We start from the raw sequence: 13,138 nt of genomic DNA on the forward strand, positions 1-13,138 counted from the left end.
ACAAACCTTGGTTTCACTACTTTCAGGTAGTCCCTGTCCATGGTGCTCTGCGAATCAACAAACCTTGGTTTCACTACTTTCAGGTAGTCCCTGTCCATGGTGGTCTGCGAATCAACAAACCTTGGTTTCACTACTTTCAGGTAGTCCCTGTCCATGGTGGTCTGCGAATCAACAAACCTTGGTTTCACTACTTTCAGGTAGTCCCTGTCCATGGTGGTCTGCGAATCAACAAACCTTGGTTTCACTACTTTCAGGTAGTCCCTGTCCATGGTGCTCTGCGAATCAACAAACCTTGGTTTCAATACTTCCAGGCAGTCCCTGTCCATGGTGGTCTGCAAATCAACAAACCTTGGTTTCAATACTTTCAGGTAGTCCCTGTCCATGGTCGTCTGCGAATCAACAAACCTTGGTTTCAATACTTTCAGGTAGTCCCTGTCCATGGTGGTCTGCAAATCAACAAACCTTGGTTTCAATACTTTCAGGTAGTCCCTGTCCATGGTGGTCTGCAAATCAACAAACCTTGGTTTCAGTACTTTCAGGTAGTCCCTGTCCATGGTGGTCTGCGAATCAACAAACCTTGGTTTCAATACTTTCAGGCAGTCCCTGTCCATGGTGGTCTGCAAATCAACAAACCTTGGTTTCAATACTTTCAGGTAGTCCCTGTCCATGGTGGTCTGCGAATCAACAAACCTTGGTTTCACTACTTTCAGGTAGTCCCTGTCCATGGTGGTCTGCGAATCAACAAACCTTCTGGCTACTTTGCCATATCATGCTTACAAAAAGAAGAATTGTTTCTAAAACTGCATATCTAAGGTTGTCCTATGGGTGAGGGTAAACGTGTTGCTGAAAAAAGCATGTTCTCTGCTATCCACTTATGTTTTAATTATTATTTTGGGTACAGTGGAGTTTTTTTTGGGGGGGGGGGGGGGTTCGTTCTGGGTGGATCGGGTTAAATATATACACTACTGTTCAAAAGTTTGGGGTCACTTAGAAATGTCCTTGTTTTTGAAAGAAAAGCAAATTTTTTGTCCATTAAAATAACAACAAATTGATACAGCGTAGACATTGTTAGTGTTGTAAATGACTATTGTAGCTGGAAACGGCTGATTTTTAATGGGATATCTACATAGGCGTACAGAGGCTCATTATCAGCAACCATCACTCCTGTGTTCCAATGGCACGTTGTGTTAGCTAATCCAAGTTTATCATTTAAAAGGCGAATTGGTCATTATAAAACCCTTTTGCAATGATGTTAGCACAGCTGAAAACTGTTGTACTGATTAAAGAAGCAATAAAACTGGCCTTTAGACTAGTTGAGTATCTGGAGCATCAGCATTTGTGGATTCGATTACAGGCTCAAAATGGCCAGAAACAAATAACTTTCTTCTGAAACTCGTCAGTCTGTTCTTGTTCTAAGAAATAAAGACTATTTCATGCGAGAAATTACCAAGAAACTGAAGATCTCATACAGCGCATTGTGCTAAACCCCTTCATCGGAACAGCGCAAACTGGCTCTAACCAGAATAGAAAGAGTAGTGGGAAGCCCCGGTGCACAACTGAGCAAGAGGACAAGTACATTAGAGTGTCTAGTTTGAGAAACAGACGCCTCACAAGTCCTCAACTGGCAGCTTCATTAAATACTACATGCAACACATCAGTCTCAACGTCAACAGAGAAGAGGCGAATCTGGGATGCTGGCCTTCTAGGCAGAGTTGCAAAGAAAAAATCATATCTCAGACCGGCCAATAAAAATAAAAGATTAAGATGGGCAAAAGAACACAGACACTGGACAAAGAAAGAAAAGTGTTATTGACAGACAAATCTAAATTTGAGGTGTTCGCATTACAAAGAAGAACATTTGTGAGACGCAGAAAAAAATGAAAAGATGATGGAGGAGTGCTTGATGCCATCTGTCAAGCATGGTGGAGGCAATGTGATGGTCTGGGGGTGCTTTGGTGGAGGTGAAGTGGGAGATTTGTACAGGGTAAAAGGGATCTTGAAGAAGGAAGGCTATCACTCCATTTTGCAACGCCATGCCATACGTTTAATTGGAGCCAATTTCCTCCTACAACAGGACAATGACCCAAAGCACAGCCCCAAACTATGCAATAACTATTTAGGGAAGAAGCAGTCAGCTGGTATTCTGTCTATAATGGAGTGGCCAGCACAGTCACCGGATCTCAACCCTATTGAGCTGTTATGGGAGCAGCTTGACCATATGGTACATAAGAAGTGCCCATCAAGACAATCCAATTTGTGGGAGGTGCTTCAGGAAGCATGGGGTGAAATCTCTTCAGATTACCTCAACAAATTGATGACTAGAATGCCAAAAGTCTGCAAGTAATTGCTGCAAATGGAGGATTCTTTGACAAAGAAAGTTTGAAGGACACAATTACTATTTAAATTAAAAATCATTATTTATAACCTTGTCAACGTTTTGACTATATTTCCTATTCATTTTGCAACTCATTTCATGTATGTTTTCATGAAAAACAAGGACATTTCTAAGTGACCCCAAACTTTTGAACGGTAGTGTATTTTACTGAAGGGAGGGCCATCCATTTTCATTTCTGAGAGATCCGATTTTCTCCAGGTTCCACTCATTATAAATAATTTACAGTCCCTAAAATGTGACAGGATGTACTTTTATAATCCATAGGATTAAGTGAACCCGTTTTAATTCCTAGCAATTTAACCTTTATTCTAAATCAAAATTGTGAGAAGCAGCTGATCTAAATCCCAAAATCTCTCCTATTAAATGCGGTTCCGATGTGGTTTTCTACCTCACCAGATTTCTGCACGCTTTTTACGCGCACCAGCTACAGTGGATATCTGACTCCTTCATCCTCGCAGGGGGGTCCAACGTCAGAGAAGTGTTTAAAACGCAGATTATTCCCTGGGCATGGGTGTCAGTGTAATGCATTTTGACTTGAGTTATTGGATTTATCCAGCGCTCTGTCTTGTAGTCTGTACCATGGCGAACTCATAAACGCTGTACTGTTGACTACTACGGTGTATTTATTCCACATCTGACAAAGATCTAACCCTTCGAAGAGATTCAAACTCTTTTCTTTTTTAAATCAACGGAAGCCTACAGCAACTAGCGTTTTGGAACTCTGTGGAGACGCCATTGGCAATGACATCGCTCCCGTGCGCTCTGTGCATAATATGGATATGTCTGATCTGTCATTCGACGGGAACGGGATTTATTTACCAGTTTCCCGGAGTGACTGGCCAAAGCGTCAACTCGGAGCAGAGCGCGACCACAGGTTCACCAGGCAGCGGATCAAACATTCACCTCAGGTGAGCACATCATGACGCACGGAGAGAATTCATTGTGAGGATGGCCAGAATTTGCCAAAATGAAACATAATTTATTTACAATGTCACCATTGATAGAGAAATGTTTAATGTATGACTAAAACTGTTGGTTATCAGCTCTGGTATCAGATTTCTGGGGGAAAGGGGTAAGAGCTGATGCTTGCAGTTATTGTAGGATTTATATATCCTATAGTGGATGAAGGGTTATTGTAGGGATTTATATCTCCTATAGTGGATGAAGGGTTATTGTAGGGATTTATATCTCCTATAGTGGATGAAGGGTTATTGTAGGATGTATATCTCATATAGTGGATGAAGGGTTATTGTAGGGATTTATATCTCCTATAGTGGATGAAGGGTTATTGTAGGGATTTATATCTCCTATAGTGGATGAAGGGTTATTGTAGGATGTATATCTCCTATAGTGGATGAAGGGTTATTGTAGGGATTTATATCTCCTATAGTGGATGAAGGGTTATTGTAGGATGTATATCTCCTATAGTGGATGAAGGGTTATTGTAGGATTTATATCTCCTATAGTGGATGAAGGGTTATTGTAGGGATGTATAAAACATATACAGGAGACGTTTTTAGAGTATTTGACAACCTTACATTGTGACCTGTGTTAGATGTTATGATAACAAGATCCACATGGTCTGTCTGTGACTACAGGAACTGGTGCCAGTACACTGTGTTGAGGACAGTGAAGTGCCAGGTGCATAATGGGACAGAGACCATGGTACAGCGAGTGTTTCAAGGCTGCCGCTGGCCAGGACCCTGCTCCAAACTCATCAGGTAGGACTGGACCAGACGACCCCAGAGTACTGTTTTGATATAAATGCCATCTTATAGTGTATATAGTAGCAATAGTTTACATGAAGATGTTCCTGTGTTGACCCTGTCCCTCCTCCGTCAGCTACAGGACCGTGGTCAGGCCGTCGTACAAGGTGGCCTATCGGCAGATCACAGCTCGGGAGTGGAGGTGCTGTCCTGGGTTTGTAGGAGATGAATGTCGAGAAGGTGAGCATTCACACTCATAATCATGCCCTCTATCTGTCCTCACCCTAATGTAAACCCATATAACCCTGTATCTTTCCTCACCCTAATGTAAACCCATATAACCCTCTATCTGTCCTCACCCTAATGTAAACCCGTATAACCCTCCATCTGTCCTCACCCTAATGTAAACCCGTATAACCCTCTATCTGTCCTCACCCTAATGTAAACCCGTATAACCCTCCATCTGTCCTCACCCTAATGTAAACCCGTATAACCCACTGGTTATAATCCTCTACCTGTTCTCCATTTCCTCAGGTGATAATGTTAGTTCGGCAAAGCAAACATTCTAAAAAAAATTCTGTATGTATTTGGTCAGAGTAATGTTTAAGATACTGAGGGGAGGTCTTTTTTAAAGGTGTTAGCCAGTTGCTGTTGTACGGGGACTGTAACAGACTCAGACTTGACGTTAGTATGGCCGAGGAGGAATAAGGAATGAGAGCTGTTACCTGGCACACGAGGGAGAAAAGTAACTGTGAGAAGTACTGTAGTTATGAACGACTGCTGGTTGATATCCTGCTACATTACTGTAGGTTTGGGAACTTAAGGTGTGTTGAATTAAAAGTTGGGACCGAGGAGCCTGTTTTTATTTAGGAACATGTTCCCAAATTTAAAGGTCTGCTGAGGCTCTGTAGTTGTGTACATACTCCTCGGGTCTTTAATCAAGATGTTTTTGTGTCTGAGAGAGAGAGAGAGAGAGAGAGAGAGAGAGAGAGAGAGAGAGAGAGAGAGAGAGAGAGAGAGAGAGAGAGAGAGAGAGAGAGAGAGAGAGAGAGAGAGAGAGAGAGAGAGAGAGAGAGAGAGAGAGAGAGAGAGAGAGAGAGAGAGAGAGAGAGAGAGAGAGAGAGAGAGAGAGAGAGAGAGAGAGAGAGAGAGAGAGAGAGAGAGAGAGAGAGAGAGAGAGAGAGAGAGAGAGAGAGAGAGAGAGAGAGAGAGAGAGAGAGAGAGAGAGAGAGAGAGAGAGAGAGAGAGAGAGAGAGAGAGAGAGAGAGAGAGAGAGAGAGAGAGAGAGAGAGAGAGAGAGAGAGACACAGACAGACAGACAGACAGACAGACAGACAGACAGACAGACAGACAGACAGACAGACAGACAGACAGACAGACAGACAGACAGACAGACAGACAGACAGACAGACGGACAGACGAGGTTGTCAGCTATTGTAGGCGCAGGAGATTTGTCAAAATGAAACATCATGTATTTACAACGTCACCATTGATAGAGAAATGTTTAATGTATGACTAAAACTGTTGGTTATCAGCTCTGATATCAGATTTCTGGGGAAAAGGGGGAAGAGCTGATGCTTGCAGTTATTGTAGGATTTATATCTCCTATAGTGGATGAAGGGTTATTGTAGGGATTTATATCTCCTATAGTGGATGAAGGGGTTATTGTAGGATTTATATCTCCTATAGTGGATGAAGGTTTATTGTAGGATGTATATCTCATATAGTGGATGAAGGTTTATTGTAGGGATTTATGTCTCCTATAGTGGATGAAGGGTTATTGTAGGGATGTATATCTCCTATAGTGGATGAAGGGTTATTGTAGGATGTATATCTCCTATAGTGGATGAAGGGTTATTGTAGGATTTATATCTCCTATAGTGGATGAAGGGTTATTGTAGGGATTTATATCTCCTATAGTGGATGAAGGGTTATTGTAGGGATTTATGTCTCCTATAGTGGATGAAGGGTTATTGTAGGGATTTATATCTCCTATAGTGGATGAAGGGTTATTGTAGGGATTTATATCTCCTATAGTGGATGAAAGGTTATTGTAGGGATTTATATCTCCTATAGTGGATGAAGGGTTATTGTAGGATTTATATCTCCTATAGTGGATGAAGGGTTATTGTAGGATTTATATCTCCTATAGTGGATGAAGGGTTATTGTAGGATTTATATCTCCTATAGTGGATGAAGGGTTATTTTAGGGATTTATATCTCCTATAGTGGATGAAGGGTTATTGTAGGATGTATATCTCCTATAATGGATGAAGGGTTATTGTAGGATTTATATCTCCTATAGTGGATGAAGGGTTATTGTAGGGATTTATATCTCCTATAGTGGATGAAGGGTTATTGTAGGATTTATATCTCCTATAGTGGATGAAGGGTTATTGTAGGGATGTATAAAACATATACAGGAGATGTTTTTAGAGTATTTGACAACCTTACATTGTGACCTGTGTTAGATGTTATGATAACAAGATTCATATGGTATGTCTGTGACTACAGGATCCGGTCAGCAGGAGCAAGAGATGTTTCTCTTACTCCCCCTCCCCATATTTCCCCATTATAGTGAAAGGGTTGAAAAATAGGCTCTATGAACCATAAAAAAACGAGGTAGAGAGTCTTGTAAAGCGTGAGGCGATAGGGAGGCAGGGCACCACAAACCTCAGGCTCCCAGTCCAGTAAAGAGATAGGTTGGACTTAGAGGAACTGCTCGAGACTTCCTGCCCAGTAAAGAGAGGTTGGACTGGGGGGAACCACTAGAAGCGGTCAGACTGGCTGAAAACAGAGTGGGAGGATGTGGAGTGTAGGCCCCAGCTCTCTTGTCTCCAGGGTTTAGTCTACTAAATATACCTTCACACTTTGGCAAGCACCACACTCACTTACTGCACACACAGAGCCTTCAGAAGTATTCATACCCCTTGACTTATTCCACATTTTGTTGTGTTACAGCCTGAATTCTAAATTGATTTTTAAAAAACATTCGCTCATCGACACACAATACCCCATAATGACACCACAATACCCCATAATGACACCACAATACCCCATAATGACATCACAATACCCCATAATGACATCACAATACCCCATAATGACTTCACATTACCCCATAATGACACCACAATACCCCATAATGACATCACAATACCCCATAATGACAAAGTAAAAACATGTTTTTAGACATTTTAGTTAATTTATTGAAAATGTAGTACAGAAATGTCTAATTTACATAAGTATTCACACCCCTGAGTCAATACGCATTAGAATCACCTTTGGCAGCGATTACAGCTTAGTCTTTCTGGGTAAGTCTCTAAGAGCTTTGCACACCTGAATTGTACAATATTTGCACATTATTATTTAAAGAATTCTTCAAGCTCTGTTAAGTTTATTGTTAATCATTGCTAGACGGCCATTTTCAAGTCTTTCCATAGATTTTCAAGACGATTTTAAGTCAAAAGTGTTACTAGGCCAGTCAAGACCATTCAATGCTCCCGAGCGGCACAGCGGTCTAAGGCACTGCATCTCAGTGCTAGAGGCGTCACAACAGACACCCTGATTCAATTCCAAGCTGTATCACAACCAGCTGGTGATCGGGAGTCTCACAGGGCGGCGCACATGTGGCACAGCGTCGTCCAGGTGGCCTTCTTTGTGAGGCATCGGGAGACCTCCCTGGTCCTTGTGGTTGAATCCGTGTTTGAAATTCACTGCTCGACTGAGGGACCTTACAGACAATTAATTACAAGGTGGTCATTCAAAAGGTATTTTCAACACTATTATTGCACACAGAGTGAGTCCACGTAACTTATTATGTGACTTGTTAAGCAAATGCTTACTCCTGAACTGATGTAGGCATCGCCATGACAAAAGGCTTGAATACTTATTGACTCAAGACATTTACAGTTAGAATTTTTTATTTCGTCTATGACATTATAGGGTATTGATTTAGTGACACAACATAAATTCAGGCTGATAAATGTGGGAACAGTCAAGGGGTGTGAACACTTTCTGAAGGCCCTGTACATACAGCATCATACAATGAACATGAACTTAATTCTCCAGGGGCACCTTGCATCTTAGATTCGCACGCAAGTGCACACACACACACACACACAGAGACACACACACAGACACAGACACACACACACACACACACGCACACACACACACACACACACACGGCAGGGCGGTGTCCAAGGCAGGGCAGTGTCCATCTTGTCAGGCCTCTCTGTTCACCTCTCTCCGAGACCAACAGCCTCGTGAATGAGAGAGGTGTGTTTTGAAGTCGCTTTCCATGTTGTCTGTAGCTTGTGAGGTGTGGAAACACTTTGTTGCTTTTATGAATTTTGTCTTGCTGCTTTTTATTTTATGTTGCTCTGTCTGTATGCTGCGTCTTGCTTGTCCTATGTTGCTCTGTCTGTATGCTGCGTCTTGCTTGTCCTATGTTGCTCTGTCTGTATGCTATGTCTTGCTTGTCCTATGTTGCTATGTCTTGCTTGTTCTATGCTGCTATTGTCTATATTGTAATTGTTTTTAATAACCTGCCCAGGGACTGCGGTTGAAAATTAGCCGGCTGGCTAAAACCGGCACTTTTACTGAAACGTTGATTAATGTGCACTGTCCCTGTAAAAATAAAATAAACTCAAACTCAAACTCAAATAGCTGACCAACCAGCCTGTTACCAAACCTTAGTAAACTTCTAGAAAAAAATTGTTTCCTTTTGTAGTCCTTTTGGTTGTCTCTGTAGTCCTGTTGGTTGTCTCTGTAGTCCTGTTGGTTGTCTGTAGTCCTTTTGGTTGTCTCTGTAGTCCTGTTGGTTGTCTCTGAAGTCCTTTTGGTTGTCTCTGTAGTCCTTTTGGTTGTCTCTGTAGTCCTGTTGGTTGTCTGTAGTCCTGTTGGTTGTCTCTGTAGTCCTTTTGGTTGTCTCTGTAGTCCTTTTGGTTGTCTCTGTAGTCCTTTTGGTTGTCTGTAGTCATTTTGGTTGTCTCTGTAGTTCTGTTGGTTGTCTGTAGTCCTGTTGGTTGTCTGTAGTCCTGTTGGTTGTCTGTAGTCCTTTTGGTTGTCTCTGTAGTCCTTTTGGTTGTCTCTGTAGTCCTGTTGGTTGTCTCTGTAGTCCTGTTGGTTGTCTCTGAAGTCCTGTTGGTTGTCTCTGTAGTCCTTTTGGTTGTCTCTGTAGTCCTGTTGGTTGTCTCTGTAGTCCTGTTGGTTGTCTCTGAAGTCCTGTTGGTTGTCTCTGAAGTCCTTTTGGTTGTCTCTGTAGTCCTGTTGGTTGTCTGTAGTCCTGTTGGTTGTGTCTGTAGTCCTGTTGGTTGTCTCTGAAGTCCTTTTGGTTGTCTCTGTAGTCCTTTTGGTTGTCTCTGTAGTCCTGTTGGTTGTCTCTGTAGTCCTTTTGGTTGTCTCTGTAGTCCTGTTGGTTGTCTCTGTAGTCCTTTTGGTTGTCTCTGTAGTCCTTTTGGTTGTCTGTAGTCATTTTGGTTGTCTCTGTAGTTCTGTTGGTTGTCTGTAGTCCTGTTGGTTGTCTGTAGTCCTTTTGGTTGTCTCTGTAGTCCTTTTGGTTGTCTCTGTAGTCTTTTTGGTTGTCTCTGTAGTCCTTTTGGTTGTCTCTGTAGTCATTTTGGTTGTCTCTGTAGTCCTGTTGGTTGTCTCTGTAGTCCTGTTGGTTGTCTCTGAAGTCCTTTTGGTTGTCTCTGTAGTCCTGTTGGTTGTCTCTGAAGTCCTTTTGGTTGTCTCTGTAGTCCTGTTGGTTGTCTCTGAAGTCCTGTTGGTTGTCTCTGAAGTCCTTTTGGTTGTCTCTGTAGTCCTGTTGGTTGTCTGTAGTCCTGTTGGTTGTCTCTGTAGTCCTGTTGGTTGTCTCTGAAGTCCTTTTGGTTGTCTCTGTAGTCCTGTTGGTTGTCTCTGTAGTCCTTTTGGTTGTCTCTGTAGTCCTTTTGGTTGTCTCTGTAGTCCTGTTGGTTGTCTATAGTCCTTTTGGTTGTCTCTGTAGTCCTTTTGGTTGTCTCTGTAGTCCTTTTGGTTTTCTGTAGTCCTTTTGGTTGTCTCTGTAGTCCTTTTGGTTGTCTCTGTAGTCCTTTTGGTTGTCTCTGTAGTCCTTTTGGTTGTCTCTGTAGTCCTTTTTGTTGTCTGTAGTCCTTTTGGTTGTCTCTGTAGTTCTGTTGGTTGTCTGTAGTCCTGTTGGTTGTCTGTAGTCCTTTTGGTTGTCTCTGTACTCCTTTTGGTTGTCTCTGTAGTCCTGTTGGTTGTCTGTAGTCCTTTTGGTTGTCTCTGTAGTCCTTTTGGTTGTCTCTGTAGTCCTTTTGGTTGTCTCTGTAGTCCTGTTGGTTGTCTCTGTAGTCCTTTTGGTTGTCTCTGTAGTCCTGTTGGTTGTCTCTGTAGTCCTGTTGGTTGTCTCTGAAGTCCTTTTGGTTGTCTCTGTAGTCCTGTTGGTTGTCTCTGAAGTCCTTTTGGTTGTCTCTGTAGTCCTTTTGGTTGTCTCTGTAGTCCTTTTGGTTGTCTCTGTAGTCCTGTTGGTTGTCTCTGAAGTCCTTTTGGTTGTCTCTGTAGTCCTGTTGGTTGTCTGTAGTCCTGTTGGTTGTCTCTGTAGTCCTGTTGGTTGTCTCTGAAGTCCTTTTGGTTGTCTCTGTAGTCCTTTTGGTTGTCTCTGTAGTCCTTTTGGTTGTCTCTGTAGTCCTTTTGGTTGTCTCTGTAGTCCTTTTGGTTGTCTGTAGTCATTTTGGTTGTCTCTGTAGTTCTGTTGGTTGTCTGTAGTCCTGTTGGTTGTCTGTAGTCCTTTTGGTTGTCTCTGTAGTCCTTTTGGTTGTCTCTGTAGTCCTGTTGGTTGTCTCTGAAGTCCTTTTGGTTGTCTCTGTAGTCCTGTTGGTGTCTCTGAGTCCTTTTGGTTGTCTCTGTAGTCCTTTTGGTTGTCTCTGTAGTCCTGTTGGTTGTCTCTGTAGTCCTTTTGGTTGTCTGTAGTCCTTTTGGTTGTCTCTGTAGTTCTGTTGGTTGTCTGTAGTCCTGTTGGTTGTCTGTAGTCCTTTTGGTTGTCTCTGTAGTCCTTTTGGTTGTCTCTGTAGTCCTGTTGGTTGTCTGTAGTCCTTTTGGTTGTCTCTGTAGTCCTTTTGGTTGTCTCTGTAGTCCTTTTGGTTGTCTCTGTAGTCCTGTTGGTTGTCTCTGTAGTCCTGTTGGTTGTCTCTGAAGTCCTTTTGGTTGTCTCTGTAGTCCTGTTGGTTGTCTCTGAAGTCTTTTTGGTTGTCTCTGTAGTCCTTTTGGTTGTCTCTGTAGTCCTGTTGGTTGTCTCTGTAGTCCTGTTGGTTGTCTCTGAAGTCCTGTTGGTTGTCTCTGAAGTCCTTTTGGTTGTCTCTGTAGTCCTGTTGGTTGTCTGTAGTCCTGTTGGTTGTCTCTGTAGTCCTGTTGGTTGTCTCTGAAGTCCTTTTGGTTGTCTCTGTAGTCCTTTTGGTTGTCTCTGTAGTCCTTTTGGTTGTCTCTGTTGTCCTTTTGGTTGTCTCTGTAGTCCTTTTGGTTGTCTGTAGTCATTTTGGTTGTCTCTGTAGTTCTGTTGGTTGTCTGTAGTCCTGTTGGTTGTCTGTAGTCCTTTTGGTTGTCTCTGTAGTCCTTTTGGTTGTCTCTGTAGTCCTGTTGGTTGTCTGTAGTCCTTTTGGTTGTCTCTGTAGTCCTTTTGGTTGTCTCTGTAGTCCTTTTGGTTGTCTCTGTAGTCATTTTGGTTGTCTCTGTAGTCCTGTTGGTTGTCTCTGTAGTCCTGTTGGTTGTCTCTGAAGTCCTTTTGGTTGTCTCTGTAGTCCTGTTGGTTGTCTCTGAAGTCCTTTTGGTTGTCTCTGTAGTCCTTTTGGTTGTCTCTGTAGTCCTGTTGGTTGTCTCTGTAGTCCTGTTGGTTGTCTCTGAAGTCCTTTTGGTTGTCTCTGTAGTCCTGTTGGTTGTCTGTAGTCCTGTTGGTTGTCTCTGTAGTCCTGTTGGTTGTCTCTGAAGTCCTTTTGGTTGTCTCTGTAGTCCTGTTGGTTGTCTCTGAAGTCCTTTTGGTTGTCTCTGTAGTCCTTTTGGTTGTCTCTGTAGTCCTTTTGGTTGTCTCTGTAGTCCTGTTGGTTGTCTATAGTCCTTTTGGTTGTCTCTGTAGTCCTTTTGGTTGTCTCTGTAGTCCTTTTGGTTGTCTCTGTAGTCCTGTTGGTTGTCTGTATCCCTGTTGGTTGTCTGTAGTCCTTTTGGTTGTCTCTGTAGTCCTTTTGGTTGTCTCTGTAGTCCTGTTGGTTGTCTGTAGTCCTGTTGGTTGTCTCTGTAGTCCTTTTGGTTGTCTCTGTAGTCCTTTTGGTTGTCTCTGTAGTCCTGTTGGTTGACTGTAGTCCTTTTGGTTGTCTGTAGTCCTTTTGGTTGTCTCTTTAGTCCTGTTGGTTGTCTCTGTAGTCCTGTTGGTTGTCTCTGTAGTCTTGTTGGTTGTCTATTCCTTTTGGTTGTCTCTGTAGTCCCTTTTGGTTGTCTCTGTAGTCCTTTTGGTTGTCTCTGTAGTCCTTTTGGTTGTCTCTGTAGTCCTTTGGTTGTCTCTGTGGTCCTTTTGGTTGTCTCTGTAGTCCTTTTGGTTGTCTCTGTAGTCCTGTTGGTTGTCTCTGTAGTCCTTTTGGTTGTCTCTGTAGTCCTTTTGGTTGTCTCTGTAGTCCTTTTGGTTGTCTGTAGTCCTGTTGGTTGTCTGTATTCCTTTTGGTTGTCTCTGTAGTCCTTTTGATTGTCTCTGTAGTCCTTTTGGTTGTCTCTGTAGTCCTTTTGGTTGTCTCTGTAGTCCTGTTGGTTGTCTCTGTAGTCATTTTGGTTGTCTCTGTAGTCCTGTTGGTTGTCTATTCCTTTTGGTTGTCTCTGTAGTCCTTTTGGTTGTCTAGTCCTTTTGGTTGTCTCTGTAGTCCTTTTGGTTGTCTCTGTAGTCCTTTTGGTTGTCTCTGTAGTCCTTTTGGTTGTCTCTGTAGTCCTGTTGGTTGTCTGTAGTCCTGTTGGTTGTCTCTGTAGTCCTTTTGGTTGTCTCTGTAGTCCTTTTGGTTGTCTCTGTAGTCCTTTT

The 13,138-nt window shown here is 42.6% G+C and overlaps 1 protein-coding gene across 3 annotated transcripts in view; it reads left to right on the forward strand.

Annotated features, from left to right (window-relative positions):
- The first annotated feature begins 2,530 nt into the window (after positions 1-2,530).
- LOC110508057 (collagen alpha-1(XXVI) chain) overlaps positions 2,531-13,138 on the forward strand; it is a 53,753-nt gene continuing 43,145 nt past the window's right edge. For 2 of the 3 annotated variants that reach the window (XM_090224081.1, XM_090224082.1), the window contains exons 1-3: positions 2,822-3,303; positions 3,994-4,116; positions 4,238-4,341. In XM_090224081.1, coding sequence (XP_090080207.1) covers positions 3,137-3,303; positions 3,994-4,116; positions 4,238-4,341 — 394 coding nt within the window. In that variant the 5' untranslated portion in view covers positions 2,822-3,136. Of the gene's footprint in view, positions 3,304-3,993; positions 4,117-4,237; positions 4,342-13,138 lie in introns of all 3 variants that reach the window. The other variant, XM_090224080.1, reaches the window with a different exon arrangement.

This window comes from Oncorhynchus mykiss, chromosome 27, assembly GCF_057628025.1.
Source record: "Oncorhynchus mykiss isolate SJ-2025 chromosome 27, ASM5762802v1, whole genome shotgun sequence".
NCBI lineage: Eukaryota > Metazoa > Chordata > Actinopteri > Salmoniformes > Salmonidae > Oncorhynchus > Oncorhynchus mykiss.